Source organism: Cynocephalus volans, chromosome 1 (assembly GCF_027409185.1).
Source record: "Cynocephalus volans isolate mCynVol1 chromosome 1, mCynVol1.pri, whole genome shotgun sequence".
Taxonomy (NCBI): domain Eukaryota; kingdom Metazoa; phylum Chordata; class Mammalia; order Dermoptera; family Cynocephalidae; genus Cynocephalus; species Cynocephalus volans.
This window is the reverse complement of record NC_084460.1, coordinates 295,093,882-295,117,918: the sequence shown is the minus strand read 5'-3', so window position 1 is coordinate 295,117,918 and position 24,037 is coordinate 295,093,882. Positions and strand designations below refer to the sequence as shown.

The 24,037-nt window shown below is 50.4% G+C and overlaps 1 protein-coding gene across 1 annotated transcript in view; it reads right to left on the bottom strand.

The window, feature by feature from the left end:
* The window catches only part of INPP5D (inositol polyphosphate-5-phosphatase D), a 145,893-nt gene that overhangs the window by 36,439 nt on the left and 85,417 nt on the right, over positions 1-24,037 (bottom strand). Inside the window, exons 14-25 of the mRNA XM_063086843.1 lie at positions 20,691-20,787; positions 19,968-20,106; positions 19,545-19,653; positions 19,291-19,379; positions 15,673-15,754; positions 14,725-14,814; positions 12,714-12,827; positions 11,290-11,372; positions 8,176-8,263; positions 5,062-5,211; positions 2,824-2,920; positions 699-980 (exon numbers count right to left, since the gene is read on the bottom strand). Coding sequence (XP_062942913.1) covers positions 699-980; positions 2,824-2,920; positions 5,062-5,211; positions 8,176-8,263; positions 11,290-11,372; positions 12,714-12,827; positions 14,725-14,814; positions 15,673-15,754; positions 19,291-19,379; positions 19,545-19,653; positions 19,968-20,106; positions 20,691-20,787 — 1,420 coding nt within the window. The remainder of the gene's footprint in view (positions 1-698; positions 981-2,823; positions 2,921-5,061; positions 5,212-8,175; positions 8,264-11,289; positions 11,373-12,713; positions 12,828-14,724; positions 14,815-15,672; positions 15,755-19,290; positions 19,380-19,544; positions 19,654-19,967; positions 20,107-20,690; positions 20,788-24,037) is intronic.

Genomic DNA, 24,037 nt, shown 5'->3' with positions numbered 1-24,037 from the left:
AGAGTGGCTGTGGCTTTGGGAGCACTAACTTCATGCCTTGGCTGCCCGCCTGACTCCTCTCTGGCTCCCTTCTGGCTCCCATTGAGTCTGGACTAGTTATAGACTCAGATCAACTTCCTCTACCCTCCTGGGCTTCCCCAAAATTTCATGGCCAAACCACTCGTCAAATTTCATGGCCAAACCACTGCAGGCTGGCTCTTCTACCTCCTTTCAATGTCCCCAGTCCCAGTTCCTTCTTTTACTAATTGTCCCCACAGGAGCGACTAGAAAGTTGCAGTGGGAACAGGGACCCTCCCATGTGGTTGAGGAGAAGGGAACTTGGGGCTGGGAGGGGCTTCTACATGGAAACTCCCACCCCTGTCCCACAGGGTCCTCCAGGGAGTTGGAGATACCCCATGGTTCAGTGGTTCTAGAGACATATTTTTCAATAAATGTAGTTTTTACAGGAGGTTGCTTTTCTCTGTAGTATCTTTAAAAATTTCTACTTTTTTTTTTTTTAATCAGGTTGCACCAAAAGGTTAGGACATGGGAGATGCCACTAACATGTCTTGAATGCCTGCTGTGCTCCAGGTCCCGAGGACAAGTAGGGAGCAGAGTAGACACAAATCCCTACCCTCGAGAGGCTTCCATTCTGGTCTAAAAACCTAGGGGACTCCTGTAAGAGGGAAGGGAGAGGTCTTAATGAAGAGGACGCTCACCTTGACTCCTGTGTTCTAGGGCAGGGACCCCAGTTTGCTGTCAAGGATGAGAACTTCTTCGGTGATATGGGTGGCTGCGAGGGAGGTGTGGGGGGACCCTCTCCCCTTCCAGGCCCCAGGGAGGAGTCCTTCGGTGGCTGGTCATAGCTCCAGGCTGTGGGCTGCTGGTCAGGGGACAGGGTCTGCTTCACATGCAGGGGCATCGGCTGCCCAAAGGGCCCCACCCCCATGTAGTTGGGGTTGATGATTTCAGTGATGCCGGAGCCACTGCAGGGAGGGGCCCTGGAGGGAAGATAGAGTCACATCTCAGGGCTCCTTCACTTCTCGGGGTCAGCACCAGCTCAAGGACAGTGTCCTCTGATGTCCCCCCAGTCCCCTCCTCAACTCCTTTACTCTTTGGGCAGTGGATTCACTCATTCATTCACTCATCCATCCATGCAACACAATAGTCACTGAGTGCCTAGTAAGCACCAGGCCCTGGGCCAGGAAGAAGGCCTGTGTTCTTGTGGAGCTCATTTGATGGAAGAGACAAACCAAAAGCAAGCTCAGTGACAGAGAGACATGGTGTTCATACAGTGCTGAAGTTTGATGGAGAGTAACAAGAGGCGGAGAGCGAGACCAGCAGGAGGGTTGGGACCAGCCGGGCAGAGGGTGAGCAGAAAAGACCTGTTTGAGGAGGTGGTCTCTCAGCTGAGATAAGATAAGAAGCTAAGCAGGGCAGAGAGAAGGAAGGGGAGAAGGTCGTGGCAGAGGTAAGTGTAAATACAAAGGCCCTGAGCGGCTTGGCCTGTCTCAAGCCAGTCTGAAGGCCAGTAGGCAATGGGAGAATGATTCAAGAGGCCAGCAGGGCCGAGAGCTGTGGGTGCCGGCGGGGCGGAGTGGGGGCTGGTAGGGAGGGGATTTTCAGAGGAGACTCTGGACAGGTCCACTTGGGACATGTGGGCTTGCATGTCTGTGTGTGAGGTATAATGGTGTTTGGAGAGATGAGTGTGAGGTCACAGAGGTCAAGGCTAGAACGTGGAATGGGGGGGCAGGCAGTTTAAAGCTATGGAGATGGCCCAGACCCAGGTGAGGTGACCCCATTACACACACTGCACGCTGCCTGTGTCAGACAGCCGTCTCATGAGAACGAACTGAGTTCTGAGGATGTAGGTTATAAGGATCTGCCAATGCTTGCTTAAGAAATAAATGCTACTTTGAACACACGTACAAGTCACGATGGAAAAGCATTTGTCTTCTTACACTGATCCTGGTTCTGGAACCAAGTACCCTTTAGAGCTAGAACATGTTTGCTGATGGGATAACAATGGAAGGAGAAGTAAGGAGGACTTTAGGGCCCATGGCTATGAACATCAGAAGTCGGAAGTGGACCAGGAAATGGGCTGGAGATGGGAGTTCCTGTTGCACAGGGCGGGGTGGGACTGAAGGAGAAAAGGAACCAGCCATGCCCGCCGCTGTGGCAGGTGAGCCGGCAGAGACCAGAACCTGCTCCGGCCTGACTTTGGAACTCACCAGCTCAAGAACACATCAGCAAGTTGAGGTGACTCTGCTATTGGGGACGGTTGTCCCCTAGTAATATAGACTTTAGTGTCTAAATTATTCCCATTCTGTCTCTGCCAAGAACAACCTGCATACATTTTCCCCCAGTGACTTTTCCCGTAAGTAACAGGATGGGGTTTGTGGACCACACACCCCACAACTCCTGATGTCCCTGGTTCCATAGGAGACACGGCAACCATTCGTTGACTTGGAATCACTACGCAATCTCAGCAGTCATTTCTTCCTGGACTGCACATCCTTCTACTAGGTGGTGAGTTTCTAAGTCAGGGCTACACCCAATTGGCCTTGGTTTCTCCAGAACCTGTAGGTGCTCAGCAAATGTTAGTTGAGCTGTACTGAACTTTCCAACACAGAAGAGTGTCCCAGGCTCTGTCCCAGTCACGCCAACCTCCTCAGCGACGTGGTTTGTGGTCGGAAGACCTGCGGAGCTGAAGGCAGGAGAGCATTTCCTCTAGGCCAAGGCTTCCTTGCTTAGTTTCTCCATGCTCCAGTTTACCTCTCCTGGGACCCGGGTCTGCAGACCATGCTAGTTTGTAACGAATCCCTGGCAACCCCCCCGCTCTACCTGCTGGCTGGTTCCCACTGCTTCATGGAGTCGTGGCTGGTGAGGCTCTTCAGGGACTTCAGCCCGCTGGACTCATCCCGCTCAGTCTTCACAAAGTCTGGAAGGAAAGAGCAAGTGAGGGCCCAGCCCCCAGGGTTTGGGCCAGGGATGGCAAAGTGGTTTCCATGTGCAGGCCAGAGGTGAACAGTGAGTAATAGCTAACCAGCGGAGGTGGGTTAAGCAAGATCCTAAGGCCTCCTAAGAATTCAGGGACTGATTGGTTATGCCTGCCATAGCTCCAGAGGGAGCAGAGTTGGCATGTGTGACTCACAGCCGTCATTGTGTGTGACATTTCCAACTCATTGGTCTGAGCAAGCGACAAAACAGGCAAATATTTCTCATCAGATTAGAAAAGAACAAACACAACAAGGTGGCTTCATAACAGCATTTGGTACTCAAAGCCAACCTGTTCATGGCTGAGAGGGAAGCTGGGACCCCCATCTTCGTTTCTGACCCTGACTTGTGGTTGCAGAGATGCCCTGTCCCCATCACCCCAACCCACTGTCCTGCTGGAGAAAGGAGCTCCCACAGGGCAGAAGCGGGAGCCACATCCGTGGGAAGCAGCACCAGGGAGGGACACAGCCTTCCTCGGTGCGGGGGTGCGGGGCTGCGGTGCCCGCCCTCTGCAGTGAATCCTGCACTCTTGCTATTCACATCAGAGGAAGGAAATCATCCTGTTTATGAATTCCACCTTCCCACTGGATGAACCTGCACTTTCACCTTGGCCTAGCTACTTACTAGGTATGTGCCTGTCAGATAATCACGTAACCCTCTATGCCTCAGTTTCCCCTAATTATATTTGGTTCACGGGGCTGTTGCCAGAGATAAAGGAGATGACATGCATGAGATGATCATTTCGTATACCATCAAGTATACAAAGTCCAATTCATTGTAGGCATTGTTATTTTGAATGCTTTTGAGCAGGAATTAAAGCAAAGAAGAGAAGGGGAAAAACCAGCTGTTACCTGTGTAAAAAGGGATAACTATTTGATTAACCAATTTTGGGCAGCTCTCTACCTCTCACATCTTTTATTATTTTAAGTAGAGAAGTTTTTTTTTTTTTTTTTTTGTCTTTTTTGTGACCGGTACTCAGCCAGTGAGTGTGCCGGCCATTCCTATATAGGATCCGAACCCGCGGCGGGAGCGTCGCCACACTCCCAGCGCGGCACTCTCCCGAGTGCGCCACGGGCTCAGCCCTAGAGAAGTTCTAATGTGCTGGATACTATTGGGAAGTGTAAGTTAATTTCCAAGTTTCAAATTTGGGGGCAGGATTAAGAGAAAATTACAAATTCAAATATAGACACTCCTTGGTGTTCCCGCTATGTTATTCAGGTCTCTTGGCCACATTTCTATGTTCTCATAACAGACTGGTGACAATTTTTATCTAAGATATGAATCAGCAGGGTCTGGGGACAGGAAGGGGATGACTCCCCAGGTTGGTGTTTCATGTGGAATAGGAACCACCTGTGATGAGTATTTGTTACCAAGCATGGCTGCTTTGGCCTCATTTCTGAGAGCCGCAATCAGCTGGGGCAGAGAAGACTAGAGGACACTGCCATTTAGGAGGGTGGCTGGAGCTGGAGTAAGGGGCCAGAAATGTGCTAATGACGAGGGTGGGGGCTTCCAGATGTACACGGTGGATGAGAGCAATGTGGAAGCTGTGCAAGTCCAGGGTGGGTACCCCAAGGGAAGGCTCTAGGTGCATACAAGGGTGTGTTTGTATATATGAGTGGGCACCATATGGCACGTGAAAGAGCCAGGATCACACAGGAAATTCTAAATCTCAACAGAAGCCATAGCTGAAGTCTCCTCCCACGGTAGCCTGTAAGAAGCTATTTAGTATCAGGTGGGTTTATTTTGTACTCTTGGTCCTTCTTGTGGCAGAAGTGCTAACAGGTAGTGACAAGGCCTAAAGACTGCTAAAAGGTGAGATTGGGGGCCTGGAAATGTCACAAGCTTCATGCCCTTAAAGGTGGAAGTTGACTGGGGTCAGGAAGAGCAATGGCTGCTGGGTGGTTGGGGTTCTGTTGGGAAATTCTTGAACCAGGTCAGGGCCGGGCCCCATTGTCTCTGAGACCCTTTCCAATGCAGGATTTCTGTTCCGAGGTCACAGAGGAGAGAATATTCACCAGCTTGGCGGAGAGCAATCACATCCCTAGCCAGCTGGGCCGATGCAGGGGCTGGAAGGGGCTCGCTTACCATAGAGCTTTTCCCTCGTCTTGCCTTGGGAGGTCTGCAGCTTAATCTCTCCCCGGAAGTGGCCCGTCATCTCTCCGTGGTGGGTGAGAGGCGTGTAGGTGGGCAGCTGAGTTTCCGTGGCCTCCAACCGGAGAGCAATGCAGCCCTCGCCTGGGGGGAGGGGAGGACAACCAGTCAAGGCCCTCTGCTTCCTGCAGAAACACCGAGATTCGCCTGCAGATTCAGCTCTACTGCCAAACGACAGCCCAGGCAAGGATTGTTTAGTAAACCCCTTAGAACAATGCCTCAGCAATTTGGGGCAAATGTCTCAAGCCCTACAGCAGAATGAACCCCTTAGGTTACTCAATGTAAAAAGAACACATAAATTGTAGAAAATCCAGCAGAAAACCAGAAATACCAATCCAATCGCAGCAGGGGATGATAACTTCCCAAGGTTTGAATCGATGCAAGAAATGACAAAATGAGACTGGCAGGTAAGAGGATACACAAGTTTAAAACCTCCTCACAAAGAAAACTACTAAGATATAAAGGAAACGGACTGGGAACAGCATCTGCAGGCAGGTGCACAGACAAGGCGTACTTAATCTAACTCTATGAGGAATTCCTCAAAAATCAATCCCCAGCAGATAAATGGGCAAATAATACGAACAGACGTTTCACACAAAAAGAACTGTAGCTGGTTAATTTCAATAAATGGAAAATAGTTCAGCCTTCCTAGCCATCGAAGATGCAAATTAAGGAAGCTCTAAGGTGCTCTTTCATAGACATGAAATTAGCACAAAAGAGAAGGAAGGAAAATAATACCCAGTGCCAGCAAGGTTCTGGGGAAACCTGTACACTTGGACGTGGCAAGGTCAACTGAGACAGCCTTTACGGCAGTTTGATAAACAAGTGTCAAGGATCACGAACATGTTTATATCCTCTGACCCAGCAAACATGGGAACTGATCCTGTGGAGATGATCCAAAAGAACAAAAAATGCAGCTGAATAAGAAAAAATGTCCACAAACAGATTCATCTCAGTGTTATTGATAACACTAACAGAAATAATTGGGGAGTCTCAATAATAGTAACAAGGAGAAACTTTTTAAGATGAAGAGTCAGTAAATATGTGGAATATTATGCAGCCATTAAAAGGAACAATCAGAAAGACTGTGTAGAAGGAACACAGAAAGTGTGTATTATCCAATACCAGATGAGCAAAGCAGAATATAAAGTAGTATCTGTGACAATCATAATATGTGAATCTATGTATGCCTATGGGTGAGGATGGAAACGTGAAACCTAAACAGACATGATTGCTATATTAGGGAATGAGACTGTGGATTTTTTCCTCTTTATCATAACGACAAGCTTTTCGTGAGTATGAATGTCATGGGCAGAACACATCGGAGGACTACAGTGCTTGAAGTCAGTGGAAGCATCTGCTTCGTGTACTGCCGGATTCCTGCCACAAAAGCCTCAAACATTCCAGATTCCACGTGGATCCTCCTGCCTGTCACTAGCAGCTTGACTGCTGCTTGGTGGAAGCTGGTAACGAGAGGGGCTCTAGACACAGGTTGACCCTGTGCAAGGGTCATCTGCTGTGCAGGCTCTGCCAAGCCCTGGGTGTCATACTGTCTCTCCCCTCATTGGAGAGGTGAGGAAAGGAGGCTTGGAAACCTGAAGTGACTTGTTCTGCTCACGCAGCTACTGTTGTAGGTAACCACACGAGCTTGGACTTGAACCAGGCAGCCCGGCTCCAGAATCTGTGCCCTTCACCCCCTCCCAGTGCAGCATTGATAAGAGGGTCCCTGAGCCAAGCCAGGGGCAGGAAGAGCCTGAGAAGTGCGCTGGCCCTCTGGCTGTGCCTTCTTCGTCCCCCTTCACCTGCTGCACCACAACTGACTATGCAGGAAAAGGAAACATTAGCTCAGCTGCTCCAACTGGAGTGCAGGGTCATCCCTGACTCCCCCTTTCTTCAGTCCCCATGACCAAACAATTTACCTACTCAATACCTCTCAATTTTATCCCTTTCTCTCCCTTTCCACTGTCACTACTTTCATCCTGGCTTCCTCGTCTCTTACCTCGATCACTGCAAACAACAGATTTCTATCTAAGATGTGAATCTGATCCTGTTACTGTCTTGCTTGAACTTCCATGGTTCCCTACTGCCCTCAGGATAAGGTATTTATCCTTAGCCTGGCTTGTACAGAGCTGCTTGATCTGGCTCCTGCCTCCAGCTTCTTTGGCCACCTGCCCCTCTCACCCTATGCTCTAGCCACACTGACTGTACCAAGTGCAAGGGCGAGCCTGACATTGGGCTGGAGCCACGGATGGGCTGAAGACATTACAAAGATCACTAGTAATGGGGTGATTACTATTGTGGGACAGCTGGTGGAGCCACAGCCTCTACAAGCTTGCCCAGTCTGGGTACTGGGCAGTGCCAAGCAGAAGACCAGAGAGCATTGAGCAGATGTTTCCATTACCCCAAGCCCCACTCAGGGAACCCTACCACACTTGAACCCAAACCCCTCTGGCTGGAGGAAGATGGTCCTCATGCAGAGAGTGTCCACTGGGGGACCAAAGAACCAGCCCCTTTGTGCCTGAGCAGGTGTTCTAGAGACTTGCCCAGCAGGATGGGCCTGCAGCTCTGCACCGGTGGGCTGAGGAGGTTAGTTGGGGATGCGTGAGAAGTGCAGCAGTGTGGGCAGGCCTGGGTTCAAACTAGGGCTCAGCCAATGACTACCTGTGTGACTTGGGCAAGTCACTGGATCTCTCTGAGCCTGTTTACTCATCTACTAATTGAGAGAATAGTCCCTGCTTCGTAAGGTCTTAGCAGGTCTTAAATAATACCCACAATGCACCTGGTGCAGGTCAGACACCTAAGAAAGGCTCGATAAATGGGAGGCACTGCAGCTGCTGGCCGTGATGTCCCAGGCCTGATAGGGCAGGAAGGATGAGTAACTGGCAAGGGCCCCTCTGCCCTCTGGCAGCCCTGGGATGGGACAAGAGCTTCAGGGGGATAGGATGGGGAGAGGCAAGTGGGCTTTCCTTGAAGAAGATACCACCGCCTCCCTCACTTCAGAGGCTGCGGGCTAGTGGGCAGTTGCGGTGCCTAGCCTGGGAGTCTTACCGTAGGATTCGTCACTGTCAGAGGACTTAATGCTAATTAGGATGTGCTGGTCCAACAAGTACTCAGGGTCAGAGATAATGGGCTTCAGCTGCAGAGAGAAGTGCACAGGATTAGAATTGATAGGTGGGGGACAGGTGGATGAGGGTCTCTAGTCCAGATGTGGTGAATGCTCGAGAAAGCAAGACCGAAGATTTTCTTATCAAGCAGATTCAGATCTCTGCTGTCCATGCCCAAGCAAACAGGTAGGAACCCATGTGTACACCATACCCAGCAAGGCAGAATTAACTTTCTTCCCTGTCCCTCAGCATCGCACTGCACTCTAGGCCTCCTAAGTTGGGCTATGCTCCAAGGCCCCAGGGAAAGGGCCTGGCCTTTGGATATCCCAGGGTCATGGGGGAGGGACAGGCTGATATGGAAATGGGGCCAGGAACCAGGTCCGGAATGACTCCTGCACCCCACTCTGCCCCAGACCCTGCCCCAGCAGGGTCCTTCTCTTGGCCCCCTCCCAAGACGTGGTGGCATGGGAGGCTGCATCACAAGGCCTGGCCCCCCTCTGGAGAGGATGCCTCCTGTCTGTCTATAGCAGAGCCCCCCATTTGGGCCTGGAGTGTCCTGTGGGTTGTTGGAGGTGTGGCTCAGTGAACGACAGGCACAGACGACTGTATTCCAGCTCTGTCCCCGACTTCCTGCTGCAAGCAATCTTTCAAAGCTCTGGAGGCTCTGTTGGTCTGGCTCGGGGATGTGTTGATGCCAGGACTTGCATGCAGCCACTGAGCCTCAAACCTCACTAGGGTAGGGCTGGGTTCCAGCAAGCACACACTAGCTCCTGGTGCTGCCTGCAACTGATGACTTTTCCACAACTTGAGGCTGTTCCTCCAACACACAAGGGACAGATAATAAGGTCAGATGCTGCTCTAGGCTGTCCTCTTCCTTCCTTTCCACAGATACCAAAAGGACCCTGGGGCAGGACTCTGACACCATGCTGACCAACAGGATGGACTCACTGTGTCTCCATTCGGAAAGTTCCAGAACAAATGACTGGAAATCACAGTGGGGGCTCTGGGACATTCCGGGGTCCCATGGCTGCATCAGCCACTCAGCTTTGACATGTGGCAATGTCTGGGACTACGTTAGACCCAGGCCTCGAGTGGAATGAAGGACCCGAGGTGCTGTGGGGACAGCGGATATGGCCAGAGAGCACAGGGGGCTCACACCACTTGGCACAGGGAGTTGACCAGATAAAGAGGGGGTGCAAGGGCCAAAAGCCATTCCAGAAAGATCCATCAGGGATCCCTCAGCAAGAAAATAGGAAAGGTTTAGACCCCAGGGGTTCACAGTGGGACAGAGACAGGAGGGTCAGCAGGACTTGACCACAGTTGGGATGTGGGCAGTGGGAGAAGGCAGGGTGCCTAGAGGTCCCTAAGCTGGACCAGGGAGTGGGCCAGGGGGATTGAGGCGCTGGTATCTTTTCCAACCTCACTGGAGGAGGAAACAACCGTCCAGGTACTGCGTGGGAGCAGCAGGATGGGGTCGGGCTGGGTGAGGCACAAACGTCTCCTTGGAGCCCAGGGTCCTAGGACTTGGGGCCTGAAGGCAGCCCCAGGATGGGGAATTATATAACAGCTGTCCTGGGGCCTCAGCAGGGGACCCTAATCAGAGCCATCTGAACTGGCCGAGGCATCTAAGTAATCTGGAATTGCACCCAAATCAGGAGAATCTGGAGTTCAGGCATCTGCCTCTGCCCTGAGATGACATGGCCTTATGTGACCAAGAGTTAGTCCCATCAACAGTTAATGCCAGCATGGGTAGCTAATGGAGTTTGGATGTGTTGTCCCCTCCAAAACCCATGTGGAAATTTGATCCCCAATGTGAGTGTCGGAAACTGATTGAGTCATGGGGACGGATCCTTCATGAATGGATTCATGCTCTCCCTGGGGTGGGGGAGATTAATGAGTGAGTTCTTGCTCTATTAGTTCCCGCGAGAGCTCATTGCTTAAAAAGACCCTGCACCTTCTCTCTCTCTCTCTCTTGCTTTCTCTCACCATGTGATCTGTTTGTACCGACCGGCTGTCTGCCATTTCCGCTATGAGTAGCAACAGCCTGAGGCTCGTGCCAGATGCAGCTGTCCCAGAATCGTAAGCCAAATAAATCTCTTTTCCTTATAAGTTACCCAGTCTCAGGTATTTCTGTTATAGCAACACAAAATGGACTAAAACAGTAGCCCAGGCCCCTGGAACCTGCCTATGTTCCACCCCAGCCTCAGGAGCAGATGGGTCCCTCCACCTGTTTAAGGCTGTCCTTTAAAACTCACCTCAGGTGTCACCTCTGAGGGAGACCACCCCGTCCTGTGATGGATCCACCCGGCCCTGGACTCCCCTTCTCTGGATCCCTCCCATGCGATGTGAGGAAGAAACAGGGTCTGACTCCACTGTGTGCGTAGCACGAACATCCGGAGTGTCTCATTAGCTCAGATTCAATGACGGAGGACACCTCCTCTGTCCATTTAGCATCACAAAAGCAGTTTGGGTAGAAAACCATCTTTCCTACAGTAAAGACAACTGTGTTCCCACTAAGATTTGCCCGCGTGTTTTCAATCCCCCTCTGCTCACACAGGACCGTGGCCACGTCCACTACTTCCTGCATTCACAGTGCACAGGTAGGAGCCAGCCGGCCCCTGTACCCTTCACTTGGTCCTCAAGCTGGTGCTGAACAGGTGAGCAAGGGGAACCAGGAGTCTCAGGGATTGGTCCTGGGGCTGTCCCTCCAGCCCCGTGACCATAAGCAACCTTCTCTCAGCTCTGTACCTCAGCTTCCTTTTTTGCAAAATCACGTGGTTAGATGAGTCAACCTCTAGATCCCTTCTCTGTTCCCTTTGGGGAACTGAAAGCCATTTGGGAATATGGGGCCACTGATACCATTGCCGAAGTGTGATGTAAACTGCCTTGAATGAGCGCTTGCTCGTGGGGCAGGCAGGGCTGAGTCTGGCCTCTTCTGCGCTGGGCCTGCGGGCCTCCCGCTCCCTCTGGTCAGGCCTGGCATAGCTGTGCCCCTGGCCAGCACGCTGGCCTGCTGCATGCACAACTCTCCCTACAGAATGCCTTGCTCTGGAATTACCTTCGGAAGGGTCTCGCCAAACTTCACCACCAGCTCTCCATCGCTTCCTTCCTCATTTTCTCCTTCCTGACTCTTGACAAAGCCTGTTGGAGACAAGAAGGCTGGTTTTCAGAAAACAGAGCAAGAACAAGGCACAAAATACTCCTAGAGTCATCCCACCCAGACAAAGGAAGACGCTCTCCCTCCTTCGATGTCTGTAGGGGCCACAGCATCATTTAGGAGTCAGGCTTGTTGGGGATTCTGTTTTTGTGCTGGGGATGGTCATTTGCCAAGACGGTCTAATTATTTTTAGGAAAATCGAAGAGATTTCCCCTCCTTTTTGGCTCTTCTTTGCAATAAACCAGGCAACAAAGAAATCATCACATCACAGGCAAGAAAATTAGGAAACATGACAGCTCATCCCACAACACTCAAGATAGCAGCCTTTTGAAATTCTAATTTAAGCTTCCTAATATGCTGTTTCCATAGAAATGTATGCAAATGTCTCTAAAGTTTATTAAAAACACCCGCACAAAAACCCTCATCATTTTTGGAACTGCTTTGACTCTGCTTGGTGAATTGGAGTTTGGGGACTTAATGGTGAAGGCAGCTTTGTCACCAGGACTGGGCCCGGTTGAGTCGGAGAAGAAAGGGGGAGCAAAGCGGGGAGCAGAATTGTAGCTGGCAGCACAGGTCTTCCCGATTTCTGGAAGGATCCCAACCATGCCCTGAAAAAATGCCTCCTTTTGTAGAGTGGATGTCCCCTTCCTCTCCCTCTGCCACTATCCAGATCACCTCAGCCAGGAGAGCTGGAAGCCACACAGAGCTTCTCTTGCCATGGAACAGCTTTAGACAATATGTCCAGACATGTCACCAGAAATAGACAATATGCCCCAGACACATCACCAGATAGGGTGTTTCCTAAACACAGTTTGTGCTAAACACTGCTGGCAGACAGGAGGCTGTCCCTCTCCAGCTCGTTGCCAGCTTCTCAGGCAGACCACCTGAGAAGCACGCCCATGATGTCGGAAAGAGGAACCAGGTGACGGGCAGACAGAGCAGCTGTTCAGGCCCTGGCGCTGGCCCCAAGGGCTCTGGAACTTCGCCCAGGACTCTTGGGTTGAGTCAGAGCCCTGGCTTGGCGGAAAACTCAAGTGGGTTCCAGCTGCCTACAGGGGACTGAAGGGTCAGGACATTAGTAGCTGCCACTGCCCCTAGGGCTGGAGCTGCAGCAACACAGGCCATGGGGTGAGGGGTGACCAACTCAGTCACTGGGTGTCCCCTTGGACCCTCCACCTGCAGTCCCACTTCTCTGACCCCACTCAGGCCCATCGGTGAGGTCTTTCCAGAGAAGGGCGAAACGGGGCAGAGCACCACTTATGAAAAGGCCTCTATGAGAGGAGCCGTGGCCTGTCCCACCCAAAAGGTGGCTCTCAGCCACTCACTCTCTAAGCAGCTCGAGTGGAACTCCAGGTAGAATTTGGTCTGAGACTTGGTCTTCAGTGTGGCGTAGCACCTGAGAAACTCGATCTGCCCTTGGCTGTCGGTAGTCCCAGGGCCTGGAACAGAGAACAGGGATTCAGTTCCACAACGTGCCTGGAGATGGAGCATTTCAAATCAGCCTCTTTCCAAAAGCTTTTTTCCTCGGGGTCCTCACTCGCTGTACTGAGCTCCTCCTTAGGGTCCGAGGAAGGTGAGAGTCCAGGTGCAAGGAGAAGTTTTCCTTGAAGTAAAGCTACAGTGAAATCCACCACCCACCAGTGCACTGAGCACCCCCAAGAGCGGTCACAGCCTCTCTGACGAATCACGGGCTGGCAGCTGTGGAGCACACAGCCGAGAGAGCCAATATCCAAGGAGTCAGACCTGGTCCCAGCTGGGTGACCTCAGGCCACCCCCTGAACCTCGCTACCTCAGTCTCCCCACAAGTTCCAGCAAAGGGAGTTTGTGTGAGGGCCCAGTTGCTCAATATCCGAACCTATTCAGTCTCTGTGTTCTCATAGTGAGGGATACCTGCTCTTTCTTCCTTAGGCACAGTTATCCCCACAGCTTACTCTGGGCTTCATAAACTCATCTGTACTCAGTTAACTTGCTTGTAAGTGTGTTAGTTTAGATGATGCTTTTGCAAGTGTCCTCAAGCTGGGTTTAAACAAATGTTCTGTCCTTCCATATAAATTCTGAGCCATTTGCAAGTAGGCACAAATATTTCCTCCCTCCATCCCTTTCCTCCTTCCTTCTTTCCTTTCTCTTTTTAAGTCCTGCAGCACCTAGGCTCAGGTAGACATTCAGTCCATGCTCAATCCAGGTAGTCAGTATTTTCAAGCATCTGCTATGTACTGAGTCCCAGTGGAGGGAGGCTAAGCCTAACACTGAGGATGCTCTACTTAGAACAGGGGAGAAATGGAATGGGCTGCAGGAACTCAGAGGAAGGGGAGATGGGTGGGAGCTGGGGAAGAGGTGGAGCTTAAAGGCCAGGAAGGTTCTAGAAGAGCACAGTGGCCAGAGTAAGGAAGGAGACAGTGTGGTGGGCCAAGGTTTGGGTGGGGAGAGAAGGTTCCATTGCTGGGGGTGTGGATATTAGACTGAACAGTCTGAAGAAGAGCATCCCAGGAGGACAGTGTTCCAGCCTGACCTACGGCCCTCCAGCATGAGGGACCCAGAGCAAGACAGTCTTCCCAACCTGTATTTGGGTCCCCCCCACTCAGCCTTCCTAAGTGAGGCCGGATTGTCTGCTGACCACAGAAGCTGGGAGCAGAGATGATAACACAGCTACCTGGTTACCCAGGCCAAGGGCTGGACGGACATACTACAGAGAGTGCCTGGCCCTTGCTGGGATGAGGGTGGCCTGGCAACCAGGGCTGAGCTGGATTACTTGAAAAATTATCTGCAAATCTAAAGATTATTTAATCTAGTGTTTCCCAAAACTCGGTCATCTGTATTCTGTCTTCCTAATTTCTACTATCTCCTCCTATCATGCACCTGCACTATTATTTACTTAATATATTCTTTAAGTAGATTTACTTTTTAAACTTAAATGTAATGAAATAAAATATGTCACAATACTAAATGGAAAACCAGTGTTGCTTGCCTTACACAGGACAATGGTAAAACATACTAAAATAAATGCTTTACTAATAAATGTTCATCCACATCCCCCTCGCCCCCCAAACTGTCTTTGGTGGTAGACAGGCCACATCTTAGAAAACACCATTTCCCTGATTTTTCAGGCTGCACTAAAACCACTCCTCAAAAGGCTGACATATTTGCCATCCAGAGCAAGGAAATTCTCTGGACTGGAATCGTGATGTGGCTTGGACATGCAGAGACCTGGATGGACTGTGGGCTTGCCTGGGAAGACGAGCCTGCACCTAATGTAGACAGCTGACTGCTGCACCAGGAGATGAGGGCCCAAGGCCCTGTCTTCAAGGAAAACAGAAACAGGAACCACCCATTACTTACCATTCTTGGAGACAAACTGGGAGGTGACTCCTGCCTCAAACGTGGCAAAGACAGGGCTGTGGTCACTCGTCATGATGTCACTGGTACTGCCTGCAGGAGAGGGAAGGCATTTCTGAGTGGGGAGAAGCCGAGGATGGCAAACCCTTGGCAGAAATAAACTCACATTATGAGTTTATTTCTGGACCCTCCAGAAGGGTCCCAGTTTTGCACCTGTTGTCCTGTGGCCCTTGCACCACCATGCTAAATGACTCAGTGAAAGACTGTGTGTACAGCCTCCTCCATGGAGAAAGTGAGACCGTGCTAGGTTTTCCTGAAGAATTGTGAACTTCTAAACAGATTATGGAGTGTTAGCAATGGAGTTTTTTCTGGTCCAATAACTTTATTTTACTGATGAGGAGCCCAAGGCCCAGACTGGGATGGGAACTTAAGGACACTCAGCTCATCAGTGAGAGAGACAGGACACCTTCCTCATCCCATGGTGTCTCGAAGGATCAGGAGAGACTGGAAGGTGAAGAAGCGTAGACACTGAGTATAGACAGCTTTTTTGAAGAGCTTGGAGCTTGGATAAGAAGGAAAGGCAGCATTTGGAGGGAGAAGTGAATGAAGACAGTTCTAGAAAGACTGAGTTCTTTTGAGATAGCCAGTTGGAGATGTCTGGCAGGAAGCTGGGTTCTTAAGGCTGGAGATTTAATGTTAGCTTTGGAGTCATGAAAACAGGTGGGAGCAGAAGCCCTAAGGATGTTTGGTTTTCCAGGGGATAATTATTATGTTGCAGTGCAAGACGAGCGAGGCTGTGTCAAATCATTCAGGTGATCTGACTGGGGCTGCAGGGGGTTCTCCCATTTCACAGATGGACAGACGGAGGTCCTTTAGCTTCAGGGCTTTCATACCTCCCAGCTTGGTGCTCTTCTCTGAACCCGCCTGCCTTGACTCAGGGTTTTGACTCACCGTAGGACTGACACACCACGTGCACCATGGGGTAAGACTTCCAGAGGACTCGGTCGCACCAGGAGGGCAAGTTGTACTTCATCTGTAAAGAAAGCCACGGGCTTTGAAAAATGCCTCTACTTTGTTTATTTGTTTCGTGGCTGGTCAGGTACATCCTTGACCTTGGTGTTATCAGCACCACACTCTACCAAGTGAGCTAACTGGCCGGGCTGTTTGGTTTTAATTAGTAAAAGAAAAGATTAATTGGTGGCCTCTGCAATCCTCAAATTCACCTGCCTTTGGCTCTTTACAGAATTTCTCTAGAGGTGGCTTTGTCCCAACTCCACTGCCATGCCCCACACTTTCAGACATCCTGGACCCCCGCTTTAGAGTAAGATCAATTCATCTTGCTGTGTTCCCTCCCCTGTCCCTCACTACCTCAGGGTCTCTTGTATGTCTGCTTTCTCTTACTTTCTTTCTGACTCAGATGAACCCTTTACCTGTTTTCAATTAGTCTCCACTCACCTTTTCCAGCTGAGTACTTTAATTGCATACTCCAGTCACCACCCCCACACCCAACCCCCTGCTTGTCTGCTCACCCACCTACCCACACATCTACCCAACTATTCAGCCGCAGTCCACGTACTCTTCCATCTGTCTCCCCATCCACCCATCTACCCATCCAATCATTCCGACACGGACCCTCAGACTACAATGGTGAACAAGACGTCATGGGGTGTGACACACCAGGTAGACTGGCGATGGTAACAACACCCCTTAACATCCCTGCCCCCCATGTTCTAGCTTTCTTCTCTACCACAAACATAAAGGTCCTCGTCCTTAAACAGCCCACCTCTGCCATCTCCTCCAATTACTTTTTTCTTTCTTTTACCAATTTTCTTTCAAGAATGCTCTGTTTTCACTGCCTCTATTTCTGGATCGCCCACTTATTTACTTGTACAACTTATATTCAGTAAACTAACCTTAAGTGTGCAGATTGATGAATTTTTATATTTGTATACACCCATTTAACCACTACCCAGATCAAGACACAGAAAAATTCCATCATTCCACACAGTTCCCTCATGTCCCTTTCTTGTCAATACGACCACTTCCTAGCAGTGAACACTGTGGTGACTAATGACTCCATTGATTATTTTTGCCTACTCTCTTACATAAATGGGCTCGTTCAGTGTATAATCTTTTGTATAATCAATGTATAATCCTTCACTCATACTGTTGCTTCTAAAAAAGTTTTTTCATTTTATTGCTGAGGCAATAGTATTCCATTGCACGGACGTACCACATTGACCTACTCTCCTGTGCTTGGACATAGGGTCGGCTCCAGTTTGGGGGATGATGAACAAAGCGGCTATAAATATTCTTGTACCTAACTTGCGGTGAACAAATGTACCAATTTTTCTTGAGTATACACCAAGTGGAGTTACTGAGTCACGGGGTAGGTGCACATTTCGTTTTCATAGATGCTGCCAAATGGTTACTTCTTAACATCGCAGTTCTCAGCATCGGCTGCTCCTGAGAATTCCCTGCGGAGCTCTATAAATATACATAAATCAGGGCCCCAGCCACCGCATTGCATCAGAATCCCTGGGGATGAGGCCCAGGCATCAGCATTTCTGAAAGGCTCTACCAGTGATGCCCACCCTTACCCTCTTGCTGCTTGGATTTCCCCTCCCAGGCTCGACTCGGACTGTTCTTTCAAGTCCACCCTAACCTCGGAACTGCTTGCTCCAGCTCAGCGGGCATGGTGCTCGAACTCACATGCACACTATTGGCCAGCAAGCCTTCCCGAGTCTCTGCCACCAAGGAGCATGCTGGTCCTCCTCCCAGCTACTCGAGCCTTCTTCCTGTGTCTCCTTCACTGTCCCTGCTTCTTCCTTAATCTCTGAATGCAGATGGCCCCAAACCTGTCCACAGCTCTTCTCTTCTCTTCCATTCATTCCCTGATAATCTCACCTCCTCCCAAGGATGTGACTGTCTTTTCTGTGCAAATAGCTTCCAGATCTATGACCCCTGACATCTCTCTTTTGCTTCAATCTAGTACTTTCACCTGCCTTCTGGATATTTCCTCTGAGATTTTCCACTAATGTTGAGCAATCAATAAGTCTGAAAACAAGTTCCCATATATCTTGCTTTTCATGGTTTATGGTTTTTCTCCCCGATTCCCTACTTCTCAGCTGGAGACACTAGGACAGTCTGCTCACTGGTCCCCCTGCATCATCCTCATCCTTTACAATGATGCCAACCAAAATTCTTTCTATGCCACTCTGATGCCCCCAGTCCCTCAGCAGAACTTGCAGTGGTTTCCTGTTGCCTCCCATCCCCTGGCATGCAGGACCACCCACTCTCTCATCTCAGGCCCTGGTCTCTTTCCACTAACAAGTCAAACTCACTAGCCCGCAAACGTGTCCACACAGACCGGCCGTAAGAGTGCCTTTAACTAAACCACGTGACCCCATCGACCCAGCAGTCAGTGCACACCTCTTAAAAGGACGTCCGGTCCTAGGAGTCTCAGCCTTTTTCATGGCAGCAGGCCTGGATCTCCTCCCCTTCTCTCAGTTTTGTTCTTTTCCTCTCCTGCTCTGTTCTGGAATCCACCCAATGCTTAGTCTTTCTCTCCACCTCAGTTCTTCACTCGCTCCCGAGCCCAGGAGATGTCCAGGACTCTTTAGGACAAGACTTTGAACTCGCTGTCTATTTCCTTAGGCTTCAAGCGGCTCCTCTAACCCTCAGGACCCTGCATGGTGGGCCCCCTGGGAGGTGATGGATGCCAGAATTTCCTGCCTCAGCAGCACCTGCTCCAGCAGTTCTTTCACCTGAAACATACCAGCCCCCCTCACCCCTTGTCAGGGCGGCCTGTCGAAATGCAAGCTGCCCTTCAAGGCACCTCGAATGGGACTCTCCAAGAAGCCTCCCTGTCCCAATGGTCAATTGCATTTGGCAGCATCACATTCTGTCTCTGGTTACACCTAGTGGTTAGCATGTCTTGCTTTTCCTACTGTAAACCCCATCGGGTAGAAATCTTACTCATCTCTGATTTCCCATCACCTAGGCGAGCACCTAACCCATTATAGGCCATGAGTAAATATCTTTGAATAAATGAAGAAGTAAATGTTTTATCGGATCTTTCCCCAAACACTGTTCCTTGGAACACAAGTGGCCTCATAAGGTATCAATTGACATTCTGTGACCAGTTGACCTTGGCACACGGATTTCCTCATGGAAAACCATAACACTCTTAAACCCATAAAGGCTCTGAGAAGTCCTGTAGTGAAGACACCTGTTTCACGTTGATTCACTTGGCAGTTTAGCAAAATGAGCCTCAGAACCCAATTAAGGAAATAATGTTTTAAAATCCCCAGAATCTTAGAATATCTGCACAGAAGGTAAATCACAAGGGTCCTTAGTCCAGCTCTTTGTTGTGTACAAGTCTGGTGGCCCAGTTTTTGCTTGTGACACAAATCAACATGTGATTTCTAATTTTTTCTTTTTTGCCTACTGGACAAGGATGCTTTTCCTTTTCTGTTCGCCTTTATGGGAACAGACATGAGAGGGGCGAGATGGGCAGGGGAGGAGTGGAGACAGAGGGTAGGGGAGCTGTCTGTGAGGAGGACTCACCCCTGTTGCTTTCTGCTTAGTGTAGGCGTATTTATCCCGAGTCAGTCTTTCAAAACGGTAGGTCGGTGCAAATGTGATTTCCTCCTCCTCTGAAAAAGAGAGATTTTGATTTCAAGTTTTGTTCCTCAAGTTGCATATCTGGCCAAGTTTCCCTATTCTCCAGGCATAATCCTTCTCCTGGTAAGGCTATCTGGGGACAAAGAGAGAAGGCAGATGGCTGGAGAGGGACCTAGAGGAGAGACTGGCATCCTTACCAAAGTGCAAGAAGACCTTCTGCTCTTTCCTCTCCATGAGCAGCTGGTCGTGGCATAGGAGGTCTGCGTATTGTTGCTGCTTGATTTTCTGGATAATGGTTTCTGCCTCCTGGAACAAGGACATGCCCAGGCCATGTGTGAGACACCCCTTCTGATCTGTGCCTGGTAAGCCAAGGGGCTGCAGCCAGCCAGCTGGATGGCCTGGGTGGCAGAGTGATGGTGAGGAGGGGTGGCCATGACAGTTATACGGGAACTAGGTTGTGAGCAGAGGGGAACCGCAAAGAAGGGCTGAGCCTCCATAACAAGAGCGGCATTGAGTCCCTGTGGGACTTGCAGGGCCTTGCGTCTCTGTGACCGTCTGCCCTGAGTTGGCCCAGGGAGCCTCTGTCCGTGCAGCCCCAGGCTGGGCAGGCAGCTCCTTACCCAGGTGGGCAGCTCCACGCGGTAGTTGAGATCTCCAAGCCAGAAGAGGTGGGTGAAGCGGTGAGTGACATTAAAGGGACTCAGTTTCCTGTCTCCCAGGGCCAGGAACCGGAGAATGTTCATATAGTTTTGGTTTCGCCTAATTCAGGGAAAAAGCAGCCATCTAGCACCAGAGTCATTGGTTCCCCCTCTGCTATGGTAGGAAGTTCAAGGGGGGTTGAGGGGAGCTGAGGGGAGCTGAGGCTTAGACCCCCAGCCTGCTACAGTAGGTGGGGCATGGCCAGACGCAAAGGGCCTTTGAGGCCAAACTGGGAACACCGAGTGTTGGGGCTGCAGAATCCACTCAGCAGGGAATGGGAATAGTGAATATTTGGATGGTGGTCTTTGTGACTGTGCTACCAAAAGACAAAACTGGCTCTGATCTATAAGGATGTCCCAGATGGGGTTTTACCCTCTAGAAATGGAGTGGTATTTAGGTGTCCACTAGGTTAATGATACAAGGAAACGTCTTTTCTGACCTTCAGACAAGATTTATCCACACGCAAGGTCACTACTGTGCTGCAGTTGCCTTTAATGAGACCACGAGAGCCCTTAAAGGCTGACAGGACACCCAGAAGGTCCCAGGTGAGGGCAGAGCAAGTCATTATGGTCTGTGGGATGTGAGGTCTGTCTGGGCAAGTAACCCAAGCACGGGCTCTTGGTCCTGGGAATGAGCTCCATTACCTGAGTTTCTTTTCACTTCCTGAAGTCAGGTGGCTGTTAACAAATCCCAAGGAGGTTCCATTGAACATGAATGACACCCCCACAGCTCCCTTGTTCCCTAAAGGTGAGAAGGAGAAAGAAGCATTAAAATAACAAACAGGCAAACTTGCCATGGGGTAGGAAATCAAGGTAAGGCAATGTTATCCATAAAGAGCAAGAGAAGCAGGCAAGAAAGCAAAACAGTGTCATCTGGGGAGGGAGAAGTGGCGGGTGACCAGCACTGGAGCAGAGGTAAATGGCTGGCAGAGGGAGGCTGCTGGTGCAATCCACTCCTGGAACCCGCTCTGAAGGGGCTGTCTGTGGCCCACGTGCCAAGCAGGTAGGGATGATCGAAAGCAGCCAGAAGCCTTGGGAAGAAGACTCAGGAGGTGCCTCAGACTGGGCAGGCTGACCTCCTACCCAACTACCTCAAGGTTCCTGGTGAGACCTAACACCTACTCTGAGATCACACCTTCTTCTGTCAATGTTTTAATCTATTCTAAAAGTATGTTCCCCAGACCAGCAGCAGCATCACCTGGGCACTTGTCAAAGTGCACATTCTCAGACCCACCCCAGACCTACTGAATCAGAAATTCTGGAATGGGGCCCAGTACCTTACTGTGTTTTACAAACCCTCTAGGTCATGGGTAGGCCAACATGGCTCACCACCAGCTAAAATGGTTTTTACATTTTTAAATGGTTGGGGAAAAAAACCAAAAGAAAAATAATCTGTTGTGACACATTAAATCCGAAATTCAAATGTCAGTGTTCATAAATAGCATTTGACTGGAACACAGCCACGTCCATTCATTAGGTATCATCTACTGCAGCTTTCAGGCACTACGATAGAGCCAAGTCATTGCAACAGATGCTGCAAGGCCTGCACAGCCTAAAATAGTCACCGTCTGGCCTTTCACAGAAATATGTTGCCAACCCCTGCCGTAGGTGACTCTGCATGCGCTGAAGTTTGAAAACCTGCTCTGTCCAAGGCAGTAGCCACGAGCCACACCTGGCTATTGAGCACACGAAATGAGGCTGGTCTGAAATGAGATGAGCTGTAAGTGTAAAAGACACATCGGAATTGTAAGCCTTGGTAAGAAAAATAGAATGTAAAATATCAAATAATTTTTTATGTTGAAAACTTATCAAAATGATAACATTTTGGATGTATGAGGTTCAATAAAATCTATTATTAAAATTAGTTTCACCTGTTTCCTTTTTCCTTTCTTGGTGGCTGGCTGGTGTGGGGAACCCTCAACCTTAATGTGACAACACCATGCTCTAACCAACTGAGCTAACCAGCCAGCTTGTTTCCTTTTATTTTTAATGTGGCTACTAGAAAATTTTCAATTATCTACTCGGCTCCTGTATCATTTCAGTTGGACAGCTCTGGGTAGACCTTAAGATGAAGGAACCTTGGGAGATCATCTGGCTCGGCCTCTGCAGGACTCAGAGGAGGAACCCGCAGGCTGGAGGGTGTGTCAGCCAAAGCCGATCAGGGGCAGAGCCAGGATGAACACCCAGGCTTCCTGCCCTGGGCCCTTGCTTTTGCTCTCTACCGCACCCACTCCAGAGGCCTCCCCTTCCTGCAGTGCGGCCTGGGATGAACAGCTGGCTCTGGGCTCCTGACAACCTGGGTGTAAGTCCTTGCCCTTTACATTCTTATCACTGGGCCTCGGGCAAGTTATGGAACATCTCCATAGCCTCAGTTTCTTCATCTGTGAATGGGGATAATAAGGTCCCTGCCGCTGCAGGGAGCATTAAATGAGATAATGCGGGTGAAGCACTTGGCACTCAGCCTTGCAGAGGGCACACTCACAAAGGCCTTAGCTTTTCCCAGGATAGATGTCCTATCAGCTGGCAGGCAAGCACTGAGCTCCTGTCCAGGCTACTTAAGGCTGGGAGCCATTTCGGGGGAGGAGAGGAGGGAGGCCAGCTCCAGGGAGAGAGGGGAGGTGGAGGAGGGGCAGGTGTGCATGAACTTCCCAGCCTGGGCCGAAGCTCTGACTCAGCCCAGGCCTCCCCTCTGCACCCCTTGGACTTCAGTCCCACGGCCCTTCTCAGAGAGGCCCCTGGCCTCCCATCTCTGGTCGTGGCACTGCCTGTGCCCTATCCCACACTCTCGCCAGCACGTCACTCTCGGAAACCATCATCTTTTCCGCCTGTTCGCTCGCTTGTTGTGTTGAGTCCACACGAGCAGGGCTCCTCCTGTCTGCTCAGTGACTAACCCAGTGCCCGGCCCTGAGCCTGGCACAGTTGGCTCCGTTGGGATGGCCAGGAGCCCTCCGGGGCAGCGGCTGGAGGCGAGGTCAGTGTGAGTGCGGGCAGACCGTGGGCAGGGCTGCTGGGGCAGCAGAAGCTGGGAGCGAGGGAGCGTGGACGCGGCAGGTTCCTGGGCAGCGCAGGGTGTGGCTCGCCACGACAGGAAGGAAGCAGGGACAGCGAGGCGTGGATGTGGACAGTGTGTGGTTTGTCAGCAGAAAAGCCGCTCGATTGCAGCAGTTCTTCCATTTCCTGTTATCTCTGGGACTCTGGCCTGTCCTGACTCCAACTGCCACAAACCACCGGCCTCGCCCTGGACTCCTCGCACACCGCACATGCACGCGGACACTCAGGCTCACATAAATGCACACACGCACGCACACGCACACACACACACACTGACATCGCAGGCTGACACAGCACACACTCATAGGCAGTGTGGCCCACACACGGACTCACACTCACACAGACTCACACAAGCACACTCACAAACCCACATCCAAAGACTTACACGCACCTACATAGGCTTTTGTTTTTATATTATCAAGGTGACATATTATGGTTGATGTTAACTTGATCATCTGCCTGAGAGAGTGTTTTTTAGGTTTCTCCACTGTAAAGTTACTCTTTCCCCCCTTTTTATACTGTACTCTTTAGAAAGAAATCACTACGTGCAGCCCACGCTTAAAGAACAGGGAGTTAGGGGCCGAGCCCGCGGCGCACTCGGTAGAGTGCTGCGCTGGGAACGCGGCGACGCTCCCGCCGCGGGTTCGGATCCTATATAGGAATGACCGGTGCACTCACTGGCTGAGTGCCGGACACGAAAAAATGACAAAAAAAAAAAAAAAAAAAAAAGAACAGGGAGTTATACTGCACCTCTTTGAGGGCACAGTATCTACACGAATTATTTGGAATTCTTTAGCCCAGGAGATTTGTTTCTTCTCTTCCATTTATTTATTTATTTAGTCATTTATTTATTTCAATATGGGCTCATGTATGTTTAATCTTTGAAGTATTATCCAATACTACTTTATTTATTTTGTTGCTCAAATTCTTCCAGATTTGGC